At 39.8% G+C, this 24,269-nt stretch overlaps 1 protein-coding gene across 2 annotated transcripts in view; it reads left to right on the top strand.

Annotated features, from left to right (window-relative positions):
* Positions 1–1,923: 1,923 nt before the first annotated feature.
* The window catches only part of LOC122563119 (proline/arginine-rich end leucine-rich repeat protein), a 29,564-nt gene continuing 7,218 nt past the window's right edge, over positions 1,924–24,269 (top strand). The window contains exons 1-2 of one of the 2 annotated variants that reach the window (XM_043716567.1): positions 1,924–2,142; positions 21,743–22,785. In XM_043716567.1, coding sequence (XP_043572502.1) covers positions 21,762–22,785 — 1,024 coding nt within the window. In that variant the 5' untranslated portion in view covers positions 1,924–2,142; positions 21,743–21,761. The remainder of the gene's footprint in view (positions 2,143–21,742; positions 22,786–24,269) is intronic. The other variant, XM_043716566.1, reaches the window with a different exon arrangement.

The following is a 24,269-nucleotide window of genomic DNA, read 5'->3' as shown; positions in this document are numbered from 1 at the left end:
CATCATTTTGAAATATAGCGTTCAGGCAACCCTGGCAGCTATTTTGTATAATGCAAGATCTCAGAAACAACAAAAAAATTCTGACAGGTAGAGACTTACTAATTCAATAGTTTTCAACAGTTGAACAGTTTTGGAAAGTCTAATTGAGGGAAGATAGTGCTTCCCGTTGATTAAAACCAGTGGAACAGGAAGATATATCTTGAGTTTAAATTCTCATCCAAATACCAATACATCAGACAGCATGGCATTCAAATGGATTTGGAATGTTAGAATTATATCCTTAATTAAGGCTTAAATCTACAACTTTCTGATTCAGAGGCAAGAGGACTGTCAACTCAAGTGAGCTGGTATTACTTTTGTGAAACAACAAATCAAGTTCCATAATATAGACAGTGCGTGATGTTACATTCAGCTCTGGAGATTTGCCTCGCTTTTCTGTTTTGGCTAGTTGGCACAAAGTATGAAAATGAAAAATTTCTGATTAAATTATTGGGAGTGAAAAGGGTTTACGTCGGCAGCACAACAGCCTCACAGAAAACTTGACAGGCTTTTTACAATTATCCTCAATCCACTTGTTAAGACATACCATAACACATCTTCAGGGCTGGTGGGATTATGAAGCAGGGTTCTCCGATCCCAGAGATAGGGACACAACCACTACACCACTAACAAGGAGACCCTTTAGGCTGACTATACCATGATCACTTTTCACTTTCAGAGAAAACTGATCCACTCTGAAAATCTGTTACTTTGCAGGAATAGACCAATGACAAGGATATGTAGCAGCTTGGAAAATAATTATTTCTCTGCTGTTAATTAATGCAACTGGATTTAACCATTATACACTAACATACCAATTATTTTAGCCATTCCTATTTTTCCAAAGAAGGCAAAGCCTTTCTAATGGCATAAATGTTTATCTCTTCCTTAAAAAAGAATAAGGAATCAATCTTTAAGATGATTTGTAACCACTCACTGATGTTTGCAATTGCTGCAGTTGCAACAAGCTTTAAATCGGGATCTCACCATTGTTTAGTGCCCCATCGTCATTTTGAAGTCAATAATGCAGTGAGATGTGTGGGAAAGGAGCAGGATGCAAAAGGCTGGGGACACCATGTAATCATATGCTCAAAGCAATGTTTACATACTGGGAAGCTTGTTTTAGTTATTGGATTTCTTCTGAAGACAGATACATAGATAACAGAAAATCTATTTTTAATGCTGTTTAGTGCCAAATGTGCATTTAAGAAATTATGATAAAACATGGCTTCATTCTGGAGAGATCGTCATGTGGCATTTGGGAGAAGACGGTATTATTAATGTTTATGCTTTTTTTAGTGAAACCAGAAAATAGATTTCTCTAGAAACATTGACACCAAATTATAAAACCTTATCATTTTCAGTCACTGTATGTTATTCCAAAGTTCTTTGCACTCTTAAATTGGTTGTCTCCAGATGTGGAGAGAACTGAATTCTGGCAGAACCCAAAGTACAAAATCCAGAAAAAAAACTTACTGCCAATTATCAAAGTGTCAAAACAGCTGAAGAAAAGTACAATCCTTTGTTTTGCTCCCAGCGAGAAAATGTTAAACTATGTCCATAGATAACTTCAGTTGGTATGTACTTATCAAGAATTGACCAGAAACAGAGGCATTCTGCATTTTATGGCTCTTCAGCATTCACTTGGAATGCATATAAACCATCCACATTGTAAAATAAAGAAGCTCAGACTTCTGAAATGTCTTCCAGCACAGAAAGAAAACTTTAGCAGGCTAGTTCCATTTTCCCTTAACAAGTCTCCACAGAATTACATATCCTTCACCCAGAAACTTTGGGGACGTGGGCAACTGCCAGAATGATTCTGGGAGAAATGATGCACAAATATTGGAAAGAATGTGGGGAATGCAGTGATGAAAGAATGCATTTATTTCACTGAGGTAAACGTTATTAAATATGGGAACTTGTGAATGAGGATTTGGGGGTGTGGATTCAAACTTAAGGAGTTGGCTGAGAGATAAAGGATGTATTGTTGCTCCGATGGAGTCTGAGAGACTAGAAACAAACTGAAACATAACAAAAACATACGGCACTATCAGTCGAGGCTGCATTGAGAAAGAAGCAGACAGATTCTGGAGGGTCGGGGTAAGCATACATTTTGCTGCAAGTTTAACATTCTGCAATGTTGATCTAAACTCTTCAAATAGTTCTAACATCAAATATGAGTGGTTTTCTGATAGTTACTGAAGTTTTTGATGGAAAATTAAGAAAATATTAGAAATGTCTGGAGATGTTTCGTTCAGTATTTTAGTGATTCAGAAGAACAGCTTTTCTGAAAGCATTTTTGTCAGCATGAATATATTTTGTTTCAAAACACATTGTTGCACCTAGTTTGACAGATTGTAACAAAACTTTAAAGTTATGTTAAAGTATTTGCTTAAATTCAAGTAAGTGTTAAGTTACTTTTGCTGAAGTTTAACTTTGATTGCGATTACTATAAAGAACTTGGCATTCAGTCTTACAAACATATTTTTAAAAACATCTCAGTAAGTGGAGACTTCTTCATGTAGCAGGGCTTATTGTAATTAGTTCCTAATGAGCACGCCATTTCTCTTGAGCAGGGGCCAAGCTCGGGTATATCACCCTTCATGATAAGGCACATGAGTGTTTTCAGACATTATATTTCCTGTTCAATTTACATGTTTTTGAGTTTAAGTCAAGCTTTGGTGCTAGGTTACAGCTTTGTTGAGCAAACAAAACTTATTGAGTACCCGACAAATTACTTTAACTCTGTTGCTTCTCCCTTGCCAAATACTTGCAGTAAATTAATTATCGAGCAGGTTTCCTGTTTTTCTTTGGAAACTAGTACTCAAGTCAGTTGGATTTGATGTCAGTGTTGTACTGTGTGTCTTATTTACTTTTCTTGAACTCACTCTTCATTAGAACTTTATAGTTATGACTGTGGGTTATAAGATTTTTAAGTGTGCTGGCTTCACATGTCAGCGCAGGTAATCAGCCAACCATTTAATGACATTAAAAAAAGACGAAAGTGGGTTGTTATAGAATTCTGAAGTGGTTCAGGCAACTGAAAATCTTTAAATTAACAAAAGTGAAGGAAACTATAGCACAAAATAGACGTATCATTAGAATGCAAATAAAGGAGTAACTGAATCTCTAACATGTTCTGTTTCATCTTTGTGAAGTCCCATGTCTTTAAGTCTCATTTTGTGTTGTGAACAACTGCAGTCTCAGCTATATAAAAAAAAGCCTGTTGGCTTAAGATTACTGAGCAATTTTATTTCTTTATTGGACAGTTCCTCTGGGACACTGATTTTGTTGCCTTTCTCAGTTTAAGAGAACTCAGTGAACTCATTGAATTCCTTTACAGTTCTTTGAAAAACAGTTTCATTTAACAGTTTGCATTTCATCAGTTTTCTTTTTCACTTCCTCTCCATCTTCTGTTCATGCCACTCCAAACTCCTTCTAAAATGAGGTAACCTGCTGGAAGACTACTGTCGTCTAAACCTTCTGGTGCTTTCTTGCTCACGGAAAAACACTGGGACCTTTAAACCTTCACCCTTCACAAGCCTCCCTTGTGCAAGATGCACAATTAAAGCTTAATAGAGGACAACCAATGAATTTGTGATTGGGGTACAGATTTGTTAATGCAGATGTGACTGAGATACAGGCTTGGTAGAGCACGTGTGACTTGAGAACATGTCTGATAATGCACATATGACCAGAGACATGGGTTCAGCGGTGCAGTTCTGAGCACAAACAATTCATATTGGCTAATATCTCACACGATGGTATCACAGCCTACTCCACACTGGTGTTGATTATTTGTTCACACATTTGTGTCCTTCATCAGGAGTTTTGAGATAACAACCAGGAGCAGCCAATATGATTCAATTCCCAAACTTAACAGAACCAACATTAAGTGAGGAACACTGGCACGATACTAACCCAAAGAAGCTAACTCAGCACAGAATGAGTAATCATTCCTCTTAGTTTATAATGGCTCAGTTCCATAATATACTTTGACATTATCATTTAAACCAACAGGGGAGAGCCATTTCTATATGTTCTGTGGTCTGAGGCTACTAACTGAGCTTCAGCCAAATAGTTCTCTGCTTTTAGTTTCCCAGCTGTACTTCATTTACTGTTGTCCAGGAGAGAATTCTTATAGTTACATATGGCACTCCCAGAAATTGGAAATTAGAAATTTGTTTAGTAAGTGTTCCATATGTGTTTAAACATTCAATTGAGTGGATTTTTGAGCACTTTTCAAATTTGGTTCAGCTCTGGTCTGGATTTCTATTCTAGCATCAAAAGGTATCAAATTCATGGATAAATGAGCTGAATTCCAGAGCTGAGATGAGAGGACCTCACCTGGCATTAAGATAGCATTTGTATCAATGTGGCATGACACTATCACAATACAAAGGTCAATGGAAATCAGGGGATTTTTAAAAAAATTGTTTATGAGATTAGGTGTGTTATTAGGAAGAGAGTTCCAGGAATTTGACACAACACCCCGAAGGGATAACGGTATAGGTCCCATTCAGGAAGCCATGTGGATCAGTGCTGCTCAGTGTTGAACACCATTTGGAGGAAACACTGAGGGTAGTAAGGATACAGAATATACTCTGGGTGGGGACTTCAATGTCCATCACTAAGACAGGCTCAACAGCACAACTTCAAGATATTAGCAGGAAAAGATAAGGATAAACTATTTCCGCTGGTTGGAGATTCTCAAACTCGGGGGGCATGATCTGAGCATAAGGGCAGACCATCAGGAGAGATGTTAGGAAGCATTTCCACACACAAAGGATGCTAGAGGTTTGGAACTCTCTTCTACAAATGCCAATGGATGCTGGATCAGTTGTTAATTTGAAATCTTAGATAGATAAACTTTTGTTAAGTAAATGCATTAAGGGATATGAACCTAAGGCAAATATACAAAGTTGGGCCACAGTTCAGCCATGATCTCATTGAATGGTGAAACAAGCATGAGGGGATGAAAGGCCTCCTCCTGTTCCTATGTTCCTATGATTGAGCTGGTCAAGTCCTAAAGGATATTGCTACTAGATTTGGCCTACGACAGGTGGTGAGGGAATCAACAAGAGAGTAAAAGCATACTTGGCCTGATCCTGACCAATCTGCCAGCCACAGTGCATCTGTTCATGACATATCAGTAAGAGTCGGGTCGAGACAAAATTTCATCTTCACGTTGAACATATGATGTGGTATTGCTGGACGAAATGTGACAGACTTCAAATAGATCTGGAAACTCAAAACTGGTGGGTAAGTTGTTGAAGGGATTATGAGGGCAGGATTTACATTTAGAAAAACAAGGACTGATAAGGGATATTCAACATGGCTTTGTGAAATTGTGTCTCACTAATTTGACTGAGGGTTTTGAAGATGTGATGAAGATGATTGATGAAGGCAGAGCAGTGAACATTGTCTTAATGGATTTCAGCAAGGCTTTCAATGAGGTTCCATATGGTAGACTGGTTGGCAAGGTAGAGGAAGAACTAGCCATTTGGATACAAAATTGGCCCGAAGGTTGGTGACAAAGGGTTAAGGGTTGCTTTTCAGACTGGAGGCCTGTGACCAGCAATGTGCTGCAAGGATTAGTATTAGGTCCACTGCTTTTTGTCATGTACATAAATGATTTGCATGTGAATATAGGATGAATGGTTAGTAACTTTGCAGATGACACCAAAATTAGTGGTATAGTGGACAGCAAAGAGGGTTACCTCAGAGTACAATGAGACCTTGATCGGATGGGCAAATGGGCTGAGAGTGGCAGGTGAAGTTTAATTTTGATAAATGCGAGGTGCTGTATTTTGGAAAAGCAAATAAGGGCAGGACTTATATATTTAATGGTGGGATCCTGGTGAGTGAGATTGAACAAAGAGATCCTGGAGCGCAGGTTTATAGTTCATTGAAAGTGTAGTTGCACGTAGATAAGGTCGTGAAGAAGGCATTTGGTACGCTTGCCTTTATTGATCAGTGCATTGAGTATAGGAGTTGGGGGGTAATGTTAGGTTGTACAGGACGTCGGCTAGACCACTTTTCAAATATTGCATTCAGTTCTGGTCTCTATGCTGTAGGAAAGATGTTGTGAAACTTGAAAGGGTTTGCAAGGATGTTGCCAGGTTTGGAGGGTTTGATCTGTAGGGTGAGGCTGAATACGCTGGGGCTGTTTTCCCTGGAGTGTCAGAGGCTGAGGGGTGACCGTACAGAGATTTATGAAATCATGAGGGGCCTGGATAGCGTGAATAGCCAAGGTCTTTTCCCCAGGGTAAGGGAGTCCAAAACTAGAGGGCAAAGATTTAAGATGAGAGGGGAAAGATTTATTAAGGACATGAGGGGCAACATTTTCATGCAGAGGATATTGCATGTATGAAATGAGTTGCCAGAAGTGGTAGAGGCTGATAAAATTAAAACACTTCAAGCATGGGCACATGAATAGGAAGGGTTGAAAGGGATATGGGTCAAATGCTGGCAAATGGGACTAGATTAAGTTAGGATATCTAGTCGACATTGATGAATTGGACTGAAGTGTTTCTGCACTGTACATCTCCAAGACCATATGACTGTATGTGCACGTTGCTATGACTGATCAGAAGTAGAATTGTACTCCAATGTAATCTACAACCTTATGACCATATCTCCCACTCTGCCATCTCCATCAAGCCAGAGGATCAATCATGGTTCATTGGAAAGTGCAGGGGAGGGGGCATGTTAGGAGCAGCAAGTCTATCACACATAACTACAGATGTGTCAAACACCATAAACAACAACATATAGACAAGATTAAGTGATTCCTCTCCCAATGGATCAGATTTAAAATCTGCAGTCCTGCCACACCCAATTATGAATGATGGTAGAGAAATAAACTATTCACCAGAGAAGGAGGAGGAGTCTTCACAAATATTGTCATCCTAGATGATGAAGATGCCCAGCGCATCAGTGCAAAAGATAAGGCTGAACCATTGCATCGATAATCTGCCAGAAATGCAAGTGGATGATCCACTTCAACCTCCTCCAGAAGTCCCCAGCATCACCAATGTCAATTCAACTGAATAATGTGCCATATCCCTAGACCAGCTGTTCCAGGACTGCTACAATACTGACATTCACCCAACATAGAAGATTATCAGCACAAAAAGCTGGACATATTCAATTTGGCCAATTACCGTCACAACAATAATTAGCACAGTGATGGAAGGTGTTGTCAATAGTGCTTATTGATCAATACTTGCTTACGATAACCAGTTCGTTGAGCTCGGTTGGTGTTCCCAACATCCACTTAGCTCTTGACTTCATTGAAGCCCTGGTTTGAACATGGGCAAAAGAGCTGAATCCAAGGAGTAAGGTTAGAATGGTTGTCGTTACATCAAGTCAGCATTTGACAATCAAAGATCCCTTGTAAACTGGTCAATGAAATCAAAGGGAAATCCTTCTGCTCATTAGGAAGATGGTCATGGTTGTTGGTCAGTCATCTCAGCTCCAGGATATCTCTGCAGGAGTTCTGCAGGGTAGTGTCCTAGTCCCAACCATTTTCAGCTGCTTCATCAACAATCTTCCTTCCAATGTAAGGTCAGAAGTGACAATGTTGATGCTTGAACAATGTGCAGCATGATTTATGATTCCTTGGATACAAAAGCAGTCAATGTCAAAATACTACAAAACCTGGCCAACAACGAGGCTTGTTCTGAGAAGTGGCAAGTAAAATGAATGCCATACAATGTCAGGCAATGACAATCTCCAATAAGAGAGAATCGAGTCATCGCCTCTTTACGGTCAAAAACATTACGATCACTGAGTTCCTCACTACCAACAGCCTACCATTGACCAGAAGCTGACCTGGACTTGCCATATAATACTGTGGCTACAAGAGCAAGTCTGAGGCTAGGAATCTTTCAATGAGTAACTCACCTCCTAACTCCCAAAGTCTGTCTACCATCAAATCCTGATGAAGAGCTTATGCCCGAAACGTTGATTCTCCTGCTCCTTGAATGCTGCATGACTTGCTGTGCTTTTCCAGCACCACACTCTTGACTCTGATATCCAGTATCTGCAGTCCTCACTTTCTCCCTCTGCAAGACACAAGTGATGGAACACTCCCTACTTGCCCGGAGCGCAATTCTAACAACAATCAAGAAGCTTGACACTATCCAGGTGACAGCATCTATTTACTGGTCAGCACATCAAGAATAATTCACTCTCTCACCATCCACACTCAGTTGTAGCAATGTATAGCAGAAACATAGTTTGGCCGTACCTTCCAGATTCCTGATGGAGGGCTTTTGCCTGAAATGTTGATTTTCCTGCTCCTCAGATGCTGCCTGACCTGCTGTGTGTTTCTAGCACCAATCTAATCTTGACTCTTCCAGATTCCCAACTCAGAAGGACAAAGGCAGCAGAAACATGGAAAGACCACCACCTGAAATTTCTCTTCCATTCCACTTGCCACCCAGACATGGAAATATATCAAAATCCAGGCTGTTGAATGATAATGGGGGTGTCCCTACACTAAATGGACTGCCATGGTCAATGAAGCCACTTCACCACAACATTCTTAAGGGCAACTGGAATGGGAAACATAACCTGACCCAGCCAACTATGCCACATTCCATGAATAATAAAGAATGTAATTTTAAGAAAGAATTTGCGTATAAAGGTAAATTACTGAAGATGTTGCAAATCTGAAATAAACACAGAATGCTGGACAAACTCCACCAGAACTAGAGTTATGCCAGACTTGAAGTGTTAACTCTGTTTCTCTATCCACAAAGTCTGCCAGACCTGCTGAGCTTCTTCAGTATTATCTGTGTTTGTTGCATATGGTGTTATTCCCACGCATTTGTTGTCTTTTCCCTTCTAAGTGATAGAGGTTATGTGTTTGGAAGGTGTTGGCAGAGAAGCATTGATGAGTTGCTGGAGTGTTCCTTGCAGATAGTACATACTACTGCCACTGTGAAGTTTGCCATGTTGAAGGTTGACCATTTCACACCATGACATTGCTGCAGTGGTTCCTCAGGTAGTGTCCTTAGTCCATCAAGATGTCATCAGTTATGTTCCTTCCATTATAATGGCAGAATTGGGGATGTTCACCGATGATTTCAATATGTCTAGCACATTAATGACTCAGCAGATAGATGTACCATGACCACAGTTAATGTACCAGACAATATTCAGACTTGGCCTGATAATTAGATAATGATATTCACACCACAGAAGTGTAAGGCAATTGCCAGGTCAAATAATAACTAATGTACCTATGTCCCATTGACCAGAAGCTGAACTGGACTAGCCATATAATTAGCAGTACTACATGAGCAGGTCAGAGATGAGATATTCTGCAGTGAATAACCCACCTTCTGATTCCCAAAACCCATCCATCACACATAATGAGTTTAAATTTTCCACTTGCACAGAGGCGTGCAGCTCTAACAATGCACTATCCAAGACAAAAAAGCCTGCTTGATTGGCACCCCATCAGCCACCTTAGATGTTCATTCCCTCCAGCACTGACACAGAGTACCATAACAAGATGCACTCCACCAAAGCCCCAAAGCCCCTTCAACAGCACCTTCTGAACTTGACACCTCTAACACCGCGAAGAATATTGGAAACAGGTACTAGACAGCATTGCCACCTGCAAGCTCCCATCCAAGTCACATACCACCTTGACCTGTAGCCATTTTGCTCTTCCTCTGCTGTCGTTGGGTCAAAACCTTGGAACTCCACCTTTAATTGTGCCATGGTCATCCCTGCATCACATGGACTGCAATAGTTCAACAAAGCACCTCATCATCACCTTCTCAAAGGCAATTAGGAATGGATTATATATATTGGACTTGCTAGCAATGTCCTCATCCTATGAATAAACATAAAATCCATCTTCTCAAAGTGCATACATACTCTTAATTTCACAAATCTGTCACTAAGAAATTCTGAGCAAGTTACTATTGACTTGTAAATTAGAATGTGAAACACATCCCACTGCCATCCCATGCTTAAAATATTTACATTTTTAATTTCAATAAAATTCCTTTTAAAATCTACGAGATTTTATTTTCAAAGTAGCATCAAGTAAAATGATACATTTTGAAATGTATTGGCATTAAGGATAATATAATATTATTCAGAATATGGAACCAAAGTGCATTTTTCATCCTGAACAAAATCTCACCCATAAAACTGAAAGATTTTATGTCATGCTCTAAAATGTTTTTGACAATGAACTTCAGCAAATTACTTCTTGCTGGATAATGCATACGTATTTCCTAATCAGACTGTGTTATGTGCATGACTGCACCTTTAATCCCTTCATTTATTCAATTATTTATAAATGTAGGACACTGCTTCTAATCTTTTAGCTTCAGTGTGTGTGCCTAAAAGCCTAGTTAATGTTTTTCCTCCAGTGCCTTTATGCCATGACTTTTAAATTAGATTAGATTCCCTACAGTGTGGAAACAGGCCCTTCAGCCCAACAAGTCCACACCGACCCTCCAAAGAGTAACCCACCCAGACCCATTTCACTCTAACTAATGAACCTAGCACTATGGGCAATATAGCATGGCCAATTCACCTGGCCTGCGCATCTTTGGATTGTGGGAGGAAACCACAGCGCCCGGAGGAAACCCATGCAGTCACAGGGAGAGTGTGCAAACTCCACACAGACAGTTATCTGAGGCAGGAATCAAACTCAGGTCCCTGGTGCTGTGAGGCAACAGTACTAACCACTGAGCCACCATGTCACCATGATCATCCCTGCATGACATCAAATTGTTCAGATTCTCTTCTTCCAGAAAAGCTGAGCTGAAGAAATTTTTACATTTACATTGCAAAACAAAAAACTCTCCTCATGATGCAGTCTACATTTATTATAGCAGTCCAAATAATCAACAGTCCACATTCTGATCAAAGCCAGATCATGTTTTTCTTTTATTTCTTTCTTTTTAACTTACTGGTTATAGGTGGCATTAGGAAGGTGACTAGTAGCTATAATAACTAAATGACTTGGGAATCATATTCGAGAACAGTTGTAACAGTAGTTGGATCATTCATAGTCCAGACTGTTTAAGGACGACAGATTTCCTTTCCTAAAGGACATTAGATTTTACAGAATCCCTGTAGATGACTGATGCTAACCTTTTTTTTATTATTTGACATAACATTACTTCTCCTAATTTAAAGCCTCCAGGAGCTACAGTGATGTTTGAGCTGGATTACTACGATGGTAAAGTCATCATAGTCCCAGAGGGCTGCTCTCTCATTAGAGAGACGGATGACTGGGAGTGGATTAACCTGAGGCGGGTCGGTGTGGACTTGTTGGGCTGAAGGGCCTATTTCCACACTAAGTAATCTAGTTTAATCTAATCTAATCTAATCTAACCTAACCTAACCTAACATAACCTAACATGCCTAAAGCACAGGGTGAGGTTGTGAAGGTGGGATTTCTCCTGGTAACCTCAGCCCGTACAGGATTTAAATCAGTGCTGTAGGCATTGTAAAGCAGCCAGCCAGCCACCTGAGCTAACCAACTTCACATTACTCAAGTAACATAATGGCTGTAACATTAATTTTATTTTCCTCTTTAATCTGACTGTTCTTGCTTTCTATAAATCACAAGTCACGAATTTTCCTTCTGAATGTTGGAAAATTGTTCTATTAATTGAAAATATACAATGAAATAGAGCCAATTATGTTCAAATACACCTTTTATGTTGCAGGGTAATTTGAAAGAGTTTCAGTTCAAGAAATGACCAACAAAACCAAATTTTAATCAATTGAACTCAAAGAATAAATAGGAAAGGTAACTGTGTTCACTAACATTTTTATTTTCAATACCCTTGCCATCCAAAATGACTCAGCATGTCTCAGTTTAAGATTTGGAAGTATCCCAGTGTAAATATATTGTACTGGTCGGCTCCAGACCCAACAACTCCACTCTGTTATCATCAAATCCTCAGCACTGCCAACAGTTTTAAGTTGTGTTTCAGATCTGGTCATAAAGCAAGAGAACTGAAATCATTGTCTAATAATTTGGCATGGATCTGGTAGGATGGCTTTACAGCTGCGATGTTTTTTTTAAATCCCATTTTCTCACATAAAATAAGTGATGACTTGATATAAGAACTTGACACATGCAAATGGCAAGCCATGTCCATATCTTCATTTCCTTTGGCACAGAGTAAACTTGGCAATGGAGCAGGATTATTTGACTTTTTTAAATAGATGGTAAGTTTTGTTTTCTTTTGGGTGGATGTAATCGATCCTACAGTAGAATGTAAAAAAGAGCTTGGCCAATATTCTTTTCTTCCAACCCAACATCACTAAAAGAGATTATTCAGTCATTGTCTTGCAAGTGTTTGTGGAACATTGCTATGCAGAAACTCGCAGTGTCATATCCCTGCATTAAAGAATTGGTTATACATTAAAACAATAATATTTCATTGAGGTAAAGACTTTCAATGCCCTAAGTTATAAAATATGTTATTTGGACACTAGCTTTCTGTTTATGTAACAGCCTTTCAGTTAATTACTGCAGTTAGCCCTTGGGAGGCACACAATAGTCAATTAAAAACAGAACTGAAGTTTTCAGCTGATGTTTATGCATGTTCTTTCCATCTCATGAACTCTCTTTGTGGTATCCTGTACTGAATACAAATGACAGCCATTCATGTACTGCCATCTTCAGGCTGTGTGATAAGACAATATTAATGATCGATGACAGGGGTCTTAGCCATTAAATAGAGAGCCAGTAAGGATGCTTTTATATGGAAGGCTGCCTGAATTAAGTACCACTGAAGAATGGTGAACCTTTGCAAAGATGAAGGACCGTGAGGGGATAGTGGTCCAAGCTTCTGAGGGCTGCTGACCAATCAGAGGTCAGTAGCTCTATGGAGCTGTCGTGCCACTGTGGCGAACGTTGATGTTGATGGTGAGCTCTTCATTCAAAAGCTTGGGATCATCACTGGATTCCAAACCACACCAGCTGGCAGGATGGAGGTCACAGTACTGATCTCAAAGACAAGAGTCTACAGACTCTCACTCACATTCCCTTTGCTTTCCCAATTCTATGTTGCTTGACTAGCCACTGCATTGAACCTTTGGAAGATATCTCCCCCCAACTCACCAGACACAGGTAGTAACTTGTCCCAGAATGTATCTCATAGTACTAAGGGCAAAAACCACTAACAGAGATGGCAGAATGGATCTGACCAACAGCTGCTGTGAATATACAGCAGATACATTTAGTGAACTTGAAACTAGTGACTCCAGAACAACAGGGCTGCATGGTGGATACAGGAAACAAAATTATAATTTGATAAGTTTTCAAGTGGTCATTATAGAATGTGGAACTTATCATTTCGGGCCCTTTAAAATGGACTCAGCGATTTTGATTGACAATCCAATTGACTTGTTTGATAGTCAAATTGGAATAGCTGGAAATGTGTTGGAATAGGAAATCTGGAAATTATATAACAAATACAAACATAGATATAGCCAATAGGGAGGAGGACAGAGGATGGCAATCTTGATGCTCTGCAACAAATTTATTTGTCACAGTGTTTGTCTATGTCCTCCATTGTTCTGATTGCTGAAATTAACTTTGCTGTCACTCCTACCCCATGCCTTTAGATTCAGTTGTGCCTTAAGATAAAAATAATATTATGTTAAATAAAATTTAAACCTTCTAAATCATTTTAATCCAAAACACATTAGACAAAAGGGGATACCTTTTGCAAGTTAGTGGGGATAGGCCAAAAAATCCTTCAAAAAGCCAACATGGGCATGTTATGCTGAATGGTCTCTTTCTTTGCTGTATCATTCTGTAATTCTATTAAATTGAGCATTAAAGTATTTCTAATTATTAAGGGATATCTCTAAATGTAGATATGTAAATGTTCAAAAGATGAAATATATTTAAAGATGGTTTGTACTGTAATTATGATCACCTGGCTTAAAATACTGAAATACATGGATGTGTAAATAACTGAATGTAAGTTGCACACTGAGCTAGAAAGTTCATTTTCAGATGTTTTGTCACCATACTAGGTAATATCATCACTGAGCCTCCGGTGAAGCACTTGTGTTATGTCTCACTTTCTATTTACATGTTTAGGTTTCCTTGGGTACGTGATGTCATTTCCTGTGTTGATGTCATTTCCTGTTTTTTTCCCCAGAGACAAAGAATGAAAATGACATCCCCACAGGAAATGACATCAGCAACCCTAAGAAACTTAAACACAAATAGAAATTGGGTCATAACACCAGTGCTTCACTGGAGGCTCACTGATGATGTTACCTATACTGGTGATGAAAGATCTTATAATGAACTTTCCAGCTCAGCGAGCAAATGTACATCCAGGACCTCAACCTGAGCTACAAATCTTATCAAAGCTTGCTAATGTAAATAGCTAATTGATTTTTCATTCAAAATGCTTTGTCCCACTGTTCACAAAGCAATGTAGTTTTAGCAACTAAAGCCAAAATCATCAAAAAACCCTCCCACCCAGTAGTATTCTCCTACAACCTCTTCCATCAAGCAGAAGATGTAGAAGCTTGAACACAAACACCAACAGGTTCAGGGACAGCTTCTTCCCTGCTGTTATAAGACTGATGAATGGACTGTCTAACTTCAAATAATGTTAATCTTGGTAATGCTGATCTTGCCTTACATACGTCTTGAGCACTATAACCTATATGCTTCACTCTGTCCAAGCTTTTCACTCTATGATCTGTATGCTCTTGCTTACTATGATCTGCATGTACTGCTCACAATCAAAACGTTTCACTGTACTTAGGTACACGTGTCAATAAATCAAATCAATCATTAAAGCATTACATTATTTTATGCATGACATGTTTTTTCCACCGTAATCTTTAAAACTAAATTTCTAACTTTAATTTTTAAATAACATTCAATATATTTTAATAGCATTTACATGTTAGATACTCATAAACGTCAGCAGCATGAATGTTGCTAATTTCATGCAAGCCCATTCATTCAGCTGAAGAAAAATTCCATTAAGAGAAACTTCAGCATAAGCAACCCACAAATGATGGGAATGCTATGAACAAAGCCACTACTGCCTCCATGTTTTTGCAGGAGAGTAATGTTGTAATAATTCCACAGTGCCATTTTGGTGGATCATTATATTCAATCCAACAAATCCGGAACAAAAAACAGAATACAACAGGTTGAAAATCTAACTTTCAGCCTCACACTTATTTGTGTTTCTTTTTCCAGATAAGAGGTTAGTAGAAATGTCTAACATAATTGAAAGATTTACTGCATAAAAACAAAATATAATTGGAACAATGTATTACACGAATAAGAAAGATTTGCATTTTTATAGAGCCTTTGATAGTTTCTGGATGTCTCAAAGCACTTTATAATCAATGAAGCAATTTTTGGTTGTGACAAATGCAGCAGCTAATTCATGCACAGCCAGCCCCATCAACAGTAAGGAAATAAATGACCAGATAATCTGTTAATGTCATTGATTGCAAGGCAAATGTCGTCATTACTTCATCAGTAGATCATGCTAAGAGATTTTCCAATGATGACAAAAATGGTTACAGCTCAGTACGCCTTAGGCAGCCCATTTTTCTCTATTTAACCTAACACTCAATTATAAAGATTGATTCAAAATGCAACAAAAAGCATACTCTTGAGCCAGGTAGTCTGGACTGTGCTATTGACATACTCTTGGAAGCTAGTGCTTCCAAATAAACCTAGGTTAAAAACAATGACTGCAGATGCTGGAAACCAGATTCTGGATTAGTGGTGCTGGAAAAACACAGCAGCTCAGGCAGCATCCAAGGAGCAGGAAAATCGACGTTTCAGGCAAAAGCCCTTCATCAGGAATACAGGCAGAGTGTCAGAAGGGTGGAGAGATAATAGGTGGAAAGGAAGATAAGCAGGTAGGACAAGTCATGGGGGCAGTGCTGAGCTGGAAATTTCAGATTTCCAAATAAACCTGTTGGACTATAACCTGGTGTTGTGTGATTTTTAACTTTTGGAGTAACTACTCTGCTGCCTGGCCTATACATGCTGCCAATATCATTACAATAAAAGAACAAACATAGGAGTTCTGTTTCAGCTCCTATTAGTTCTCTTATTAACATGTCCAATGTTTACTTCATAACCCACTACTGAGAGATGACCAGACTTTTTGGCTCCCCTGTTTGTATAATGGGTAGAGGCACCACCAAATGTAGCTTGAAGCCATACTGTGTTGTCAGTATTTTCAGTTCTTTGTTTGTTTCAGATTTCCAGCATCTACAATATTTGTTAGATATTATTTAACAATGCTGTTCTACCTTTGGCTACCTCATCTCTACTAAGAGTAAAACACAAACGATGCCAGCAATGCACTGCCAAAGGGATGACAGAGAGTGCACTATGGTAATATAATTCCCATTTTTATTCTGTGCATACAACTACTTCAGCAGCTTTGAAAGATTCTAAGTGATGCACCATATGCTCTTGGTTTCTTTCTTTGACCAAAACTGATTCAATTCTAAATAGAATCCTTCAGTGTGAACTCACTGAGCTTTTCAGAGTAGCCAGGAGGAATTAATCAGTCCAACTTAGTAAAAGAGTGAGATCATTTGGAAAATAATATATTTTTTAGTAGTCTGTCATTATGCCACAAGTGTTGAACTGTGCGCAGTAATTTGGATTTCAAAAAGGTGCAATTTCTGTTGCATATGTTTTATGTGCGAGAGCTGTTTATGCTAAAGTCTTTTTCAATGATTCTGATCTTCATTTTTGCATTTTGTGCAACTGTTTACATCATGCATTATCATATCCAAGCTTTATTGTTAGTGATTGTAACGAGGTCATCCAGGTTGACTTCACAGAATATGTGTTGCCTAATTGGACCAGGTTAACAGCCCCAATCAGAGAGCTCTGGCTGACAGAGAGAAAGACATGTATCAGACATCCTGACAGTCTGACAGCTGGCGGTGAGGGAGCTGGATCAGTGTCAAGGACTGTCCATGTATAAATAATGGACAACTTGGTGATGGGATACTGGTCTCTATGGAGTTATTTCACTGGCAATAAGAGTAGGATTATACTCGGTGGAAGAAAAAGTGAGGGCAATATATTTGCCCCAGTCCCCACGTCTGTACCAGAGCTTAGGTCTTTCCTTGGGCTGGTGAATTATTCCGGAAAGTGTGTACATAACCCAGCCTCCATCCTGGCACTTTTGCATTGACTCTTTTAAAAAAAAAAATCAGCCTTGGAATTGGTCACATTGCTAAGCCATAGCTTCCCAGGCAGTGGAGAAACAGCTATCAGCCTCCAAGGTGTTGGCACGCTATAATTCTAAACGAGGTCTGATGTTGACATGAGATGCCTCCCTGTAAGGCATTGGGGAAGCATTGGCTCACATGTGACACAATGAAGAGGAATGGCCAATAGCATACGTATCCAGGACTTTGGCTAATGCAGAGAGAAAGTATGCGCAGATAGAGAAAGAAGGCTTGGTTTTCATATTTTCTTTCAACAAGTTCCACCTATACCTTTACAGACATAAATTCTGAATAATAATGGACCACAAACCCCTGCTAAGTCTTTTTAAAGAGGGCAAGGCAGCGACCACCCATAGCTTCAGGTTGAAATCAGCAGCATGCTCTACTTCTAACTGTGTATAATTGCAAGCTGGAACACCATCCGGAAGGCCACGTAGCAAATATGGATGCATTGAGCTGCCTCCCGCTGGCAGATGCACCACCAGTAGTACCACCACTGGAAGAATCCATAAAAGTTTTAAATTATCTTGACATATTATCAGCTGTGACTGGAAGTATCAGACCTTGGATCAGAAAGGTCCAGTTCTGGCAAAACTGAGACAGTTCATGGTGATATGGGAAACCAAAGAGTTGTCACAACCAGAACTGAAACCTTTTGGGACCCAGAGAGACCAGCTCACAGTAGAGGAGGGCATGTGATTGTCCTGAGTGAAGGTTCCCACCACATACTGGCTGACTCCACTAGAGTCATCCAGGGGTTTTCAAAATGAAGATACTGGCAAGAAGTTATGTTTGGTGGTCAGTATAGGATGCAGACATAGCTGCATTGATGGGCCAGTGCCCATAGTGCCAACAAGGATAAAAATTACCATCAGCAGCCCCCCCCCACATTCATGGGAATGGTGGGTAAATCCTGGACTCAGTTACACATTGACTATGTAGGTCTTTCCATGCAGTCAATGCTCCTAGTCACTGTGGACACACACTCTAAGTGACTGGATGTGCATAAAGTTCATTCATTAAACACAGAGACAATGATAGAAAAAAAACACACACATCTTTTGAAACACACAGACTTCCAGAAGAGTTGGTCACAGATTGGCACAGGCTTGGAGAGCCAAAGGGCCTGTTCCTGGGCTGAAAATTTTCTTTGTTCATTTTTTTAATATAATGGGCCATGATTTATCGGCAGGAAATCTGAGTGTTCCTAAAATTGAATGGTATTCAATATATAACGATAGCTCCAAACCAGCCATTGTACAATGGTCTGGCAGAAAGAGCAGTCCAAACTTTGAAGGCAGGCTTAAAGCAACTGCCTACAGCTTCACTAGATTCCAAACTGTCCCAGTCCTTAATTGATTACAGGACCATCACTTATGCAACTACAGGGATAGCTCCAGCAGAGCCAGGGAAAAGACTCCACACCAAGTTAAATCTGATCTTCTTGGACTGGGAGAAAGGGTAAAATGAAATCAAAAACACCAATGGTGGACACAAGATTCCGCTAAATGAGAGAGATAGTATACTTGAGGGGATGAGGTTTGGTGTAGGAACCAAGGGAATGGCCCTGCATGGGTAAGAAGCATGGCCGGAGTGAGGTCAGGTCCAGTGATGAATAAAGTTTGGGTAGGTGTGACAGTCCGAAAACATACACATGGACCATATGAAAGCTGCAGACTTGCAAATGGCATGGGAGCAAAACATGCCCAAATACTTGATAGCCTTTCTACTGGTCTGGAGCCAGTGGGTTCTCCATCTCTGTCAAGCATTGAAGGTAGGTCGGAATCTGAGATGGACATGGTAGATGCTGCTGCCTTGTTGCCATTGTCACCTGGAGAAGAGAATGAATTTCTTCTGAGACACTCCAGGCACAAGAGGTGAGCTCCTGTGCATTACACTCCGTCCGTATCAGAGGCAGAGTTAGAGGAACTTGACCCAGTGCTAAGACACCCCAGGAGGAGTTACAAAAAAATTTTTTTTTAAAATGGGCCTACATCCTTGAACTCAGATGGGGAGAGATATGGTGATTATAATGAGGTCAGTCAGGTAGACCTCATAGAATATGAGTTCCTAATTGGAACTGTTAATTTGGTCCAATCAAGGAGTCCTGGCTGACTGAAAAGAACATGAGTGTCAGACATCCTGTGCACACTAAGAGCTGGCTCTGTGGGAGCTGGATTAGTGCCAAGGATTCTCTGCGTAAGTAAAAGGGGACTCAGTTTCAGGATACTGCCCTCTGTGGAGTTATTTCACATAATGTTATTGTATGACTGCACCATATGTTTGGTTTGGCTCTTCTATCCACCATTTTAGCAAGAATGTTAATCCCAGTGAAAACAAAAACGCTGTTAAAATCCCAGAGTGAAAGTTTCATTTTAAAAACTCTTAATGTTTGATTGATAATAGCACAGAGTACCTTTTCAGCTTGAAAAGGATCCCCTCCTGTGACACTACAGATAGGCCATAGGTTAGCTGAGCAGTGCTCTATTTTGAATTGAAATGTTTTGAGGCAGTGCAATAGGACCTAAAACTGAAATCAAAAAGTGCTGGAGATCACTGCCGGTCAGGTAGCATCCATGAAGAGAAAGCAAGCTAACATTTCAAATCTAGGTGATCAGGACCTCCAACTCTTCAACCAGTTATGGTGCACTGAACAAGGAGCAATTGGCTCTTTGGAACACAGGAAGCAGAAGCAAAAGTAAAACTATTCAGTCCAATTATCCTGTTTCAACAATTCAACAATTGTTGGGCGGCACGGTGGCACAGTGGTTAGCACTGCTGCCTCACAGCGCCAGAGACCCGGGTTCAATTCCCACCTCAGGCGACTGACTGTGTGGAGTTTGCACGTTCTCCCCGTGTCTGCGTGGGTTTCCTCCCACAGTCCAAAGATGTGCAGGTCAGGTGAATTGGCCATTCTAAATTGGCCGTAGTGTTAGGTAAAAGGGATAAATGTAGGGGAATGGGTGGGTTGCGCTTCGGCGGGTTGGTGTGGACTTGTTGGGCCGAAGGGCCTGTTTTTGCACTGTAAGTAATCTAATCTAATCTAACAAGACCATGGCTGATCGATATGCTATTTTCCCACACTATTCCCCTATCCCTTGATATCTTTAGTATCTAGAAATTTGGGTGGCATGGTGGCTCAGTGGTGAGCATTGCTGCTTCATTGCACCAGGGACCTGAATTCAATTCCAGCCTCGGGTGATGTGGAGTTTGTACATTCTCCCCATGTCAGCATGGGTTTCTCTGGGTGCTCTGGTTTCCTCCCACAGTCCAAAGATGTGCAGATTAGGAGGATTGGCCACATTGGAATTGTCCATTGTGTTCACGGATGTGTTAGGCTAAATGGATTAGTCAAGGTAAAAGTAGGCTTACAAGATACAGTGAGGGTCTGGTGGGATGTTCTTTGGAGGGTTGGTGCAACCTCAATGGGCTGAATGGCCTCCTTTCAGACTGTAGGGGTTCTATGATTCTAATAAATGTATCACTCTCTGGCTTTAACATGTTGAACAACTGAGCCTCCATAGCTCTCTGGGACAGAGAATTCCAAGATACTACCTCTCTCTTTATGAAGTAATTCTCCCTCATCTCAAGCCTAAATGGTCTATCCCTTATTACGATACTCTGACCCTTGTTTCCAAAATCCCCAGTCAAGGAAAACAGCCTTCCCACATCTATATAGTTGAGCCATGTCAAAAATTTGTGTGTTTTCACAAGATTGCCTCTCATTCTTCTAAACTCCAGAGAATACAGGCCCAGTCTCCCCAAACATTTCTCATAGGTCAATCCTGCCATCCCAGGAATCTGTCTGTTGAACCTACATTGCACTCTTTCTTTAGCAATTTTATCCTTTTTTTGGTAAGGAGACCAAACTACACACGATACTTCGGGTTCTATCTCACCAAAGCGCAAGACAGTTCCAGGAATTGTGTTCTACAAAAGGTGAAGAAAATCTTACATTGTAGAATACCTGCTGTAGATGTCTTACTACCACCAGCCATCGTGAGACCAGCTTCTCCTATAAAAAGACATGTGTGGTGATTTTTCTGTGTTGTTTAACTTTTGCATTAAAAGTAATGAGCTAATACTAACATTAAAATAATACTGGATCTACCAGAACAGATTAGGCTGCGCATCCATGATTTGTATCTTATACTTGCTTCTCCTTTGGAGAACCATATAGAAGGGTTTATCGGCTGACTAACAACCTCATAGGTTGAACTATGCTCAGTCCATCCATGGTCATCAGGTCCTAGAGTGAGACTTGAACCCACAACCTTCAAGCTCAAAGGCAAAAGTGTTATCTGAACCCTTTCCTAAACTTATTCCCCTGTTGTGTACAGGTTTGTTTTATGAGGCACAGTTAAAACTTTCGTTTCAGTCACTTCTTTTCATTTATTTATTCATTGCATTGGATATTCTTCTAAAAACTTTGGAAATTGTATTTTCTCAGGTAAACGTTCATCTGGATCATGACCCATTTTGGATACATACTTTCTATATGTCTTATCTTGACTACAGTGGTCCATTGCCAGGATCGTCAACCTAAAGCCAAACCTTCCAAACGTCCAAAGCCTCCCAAGCCTCCAAAGCCTCCCAAGCCTCCCAAGCTTCCCAAGCTCCCCAAAACTCCAAAGCCTGGAAAAGCAATTGCCATTGAGCCTACAGAGCCATTTCATGCCACAACGCTTCCACCACCTCTCCCCCCAGGTCCAGTGTCTGTGTTCCCAGACTGCCCCAGAGAGTGTAACTGTCCCCCTGACTATCCCAATGCACTCTACTGTGACAGTCGCAATCTGAGAATAGTCCCCATCATTCCACCCAGGATCCATTATCTCTATCTCCAAAATAATTTCATTGATGCTCTTCCAGAGCGGGCTTTCAGGAATGCAACGGAACTCAAATGGATCAATTTGGACAACAACAGGATTTCGAACCAAAAACTTGATAAACAAGTTTTCAACATTCTGAACAAACTTCTTTTCTTGTACATGGATAGAAATAAGTTAAATGGAGTTCCCCCAAATCTTCCATCTAGTCTAGAACAACTTCGACTCTCAAGGAATCAAATCTCCAAAATCCCACCGGGTACCTTTAGCAAGTTAGAGAATCTCACTTTACTTGACCTCCACCACAACAAGCTATCTGACGGTGTGTTCAACAAGAATACATTCAAAGGTCTCAAAAGCCTAATGCAGCTCAACCTGGCTCACAATTCCTTGAAGAAGATGCCTCCAACTCTACCTCAGGATATATTCCAACTCTTCTTGGATAAAAATCAAATCAAGGAAATACCTGACAACTATTTCAAGAATTTACATCATTTGGCTTTCTTAAGGCTGAATTTTAACCAGTTGACAGACCAAGGTATTCCCAATGGTCTTTTTAATCTATCAACTCTCCTAGATCTCCACCTGTCCAACAACAATCTCAATTCGATACCAACCTTTAGCACAAGGCTGGAACACCTGCATCTCAGCCACAACCATATTGATAGTAAGTTTTTTTTTTGTATTTTATTTGGCAGATTCCAATTTCAATGTTCTATTTCTATAGAATATGATAAACTATTCAGAATTATAAGTAATTTACTTTGAGATATCTGTTGAACTATTGATGAACTTTTAATTATTTAGATCATCAAAGATACTCCCTCTTAACATTTCATTCAAATTATTGGATCAGCAGAGATGTTTTACCACTAAGTCGCTGTTTGATTTACACTTGTAAAGCAATTAATTTAATGCAAGGTAATGGAATTATCAGTAATTGGCTCGATGGAAGAAAATCAGTAATATTGTGGACTTTAGTTAATAGATGATATTGATTCATTATTAAACAAGCATCATGAATTTTGACATCATTTGTACCTACAGAGTTGATTTGTGACATCAAAAATGACAATATCCTGCTAATAGATCACTCAAATCTTGTACTTACCTTAAAGCTAAAACTCTTCTTCATTGATGGCCTCAAATATTGTTTAAGAAGTCAGAGACCTGCACAAAACAATCTATTTATATCTGAAAACACGAATCTGAATTATTTTAACCTATCTATTCAATGAAAAATAATTAATATGTTGTTACAGTGGCCTTCCATGCAGTTTTATACTGGACAACTCCGTTTCTTTGACAATCTAGCCACTGTCCAACATCACACTTTTACTGCCTGGTAATTTGTGCATTTGTAAATATTTTCCAAATCAACCTGCCACAGAGGTATTCTTACACACCTCTGAAGCAGGTTGATCTTAAACTGGGGCCTCTTGGATCAGAGGTAGGGAACAACTACTGCGCCACAAGTGCCCTGTGAAAGAAAGCATACTCTTGTTTATACAGAGATCAGACAAAACTCAACCTGTTTAGAAATACCTACAAAGCAGGTGTGACTTGAAGCTGCAACTTCTGTTGTAGAGATACGGACACTCCCACTATTCCATAGGTACCTGCCTGTAATGCCAATAGCGACCTTTCCCTATCTACAGCAATCTCAAAGAGATTGGCATGCAGAAGTCAAATTGATATACATATCTTTTGTCCATTCCTTCACCATGCTTTCTGTCATAATTCACCACAGGTGATGATATCATCCAAATAATTGATAATGTCATTCTGCATGTGATGGTGCCATCCCAATACATGATGACACTATTCTCCCAGGTTACAATCGTATTTTGTAAATGTGGCCTTTGGAAACGCCCATCCTTGTAATCATTTTGCACAATGATTGAATGCCAAGTTTAGTTTTCAAATATGAAGGGTCAGAGGAGATTCAGTCAGCATATGAAACTCTAAATTCTCCTTTATTTTTGTATGGTCATTTCACAAAGTTTAAAACAATTTTGGAAACAGCAAAGTACAGTTAGCTGCAACATTTCACTGCAGCACAGGGTAAGGAGCTCGGAGGTACATAACCCACCAGTGCTGATCAGATGTGATGACAGTGTGATTCATTTCCATAAACATTTGCCACTGTCA

Source organism: Chiloscyllium plagiosum, chromosome 26 (assembly GCF_004010195.1).
Source record: "Chiloscyllium plagiosum isolate BGI_BamShark_2017 chromosome 26, ASM401019v2, whole genome shotgun sequence".
NCBI lineage: Eukaryota > Metazoa > Chordata > Chondrichthyes > Orectolobiformes > Hemiscylliidae > Chiloscyllium > Chiloscyllium plagiosum.
The sequence above is the reverse complement of the archived record's forward strand: the minus strand, read 5'-3'. Positions and strand labels throughout refer to the sequence as shown.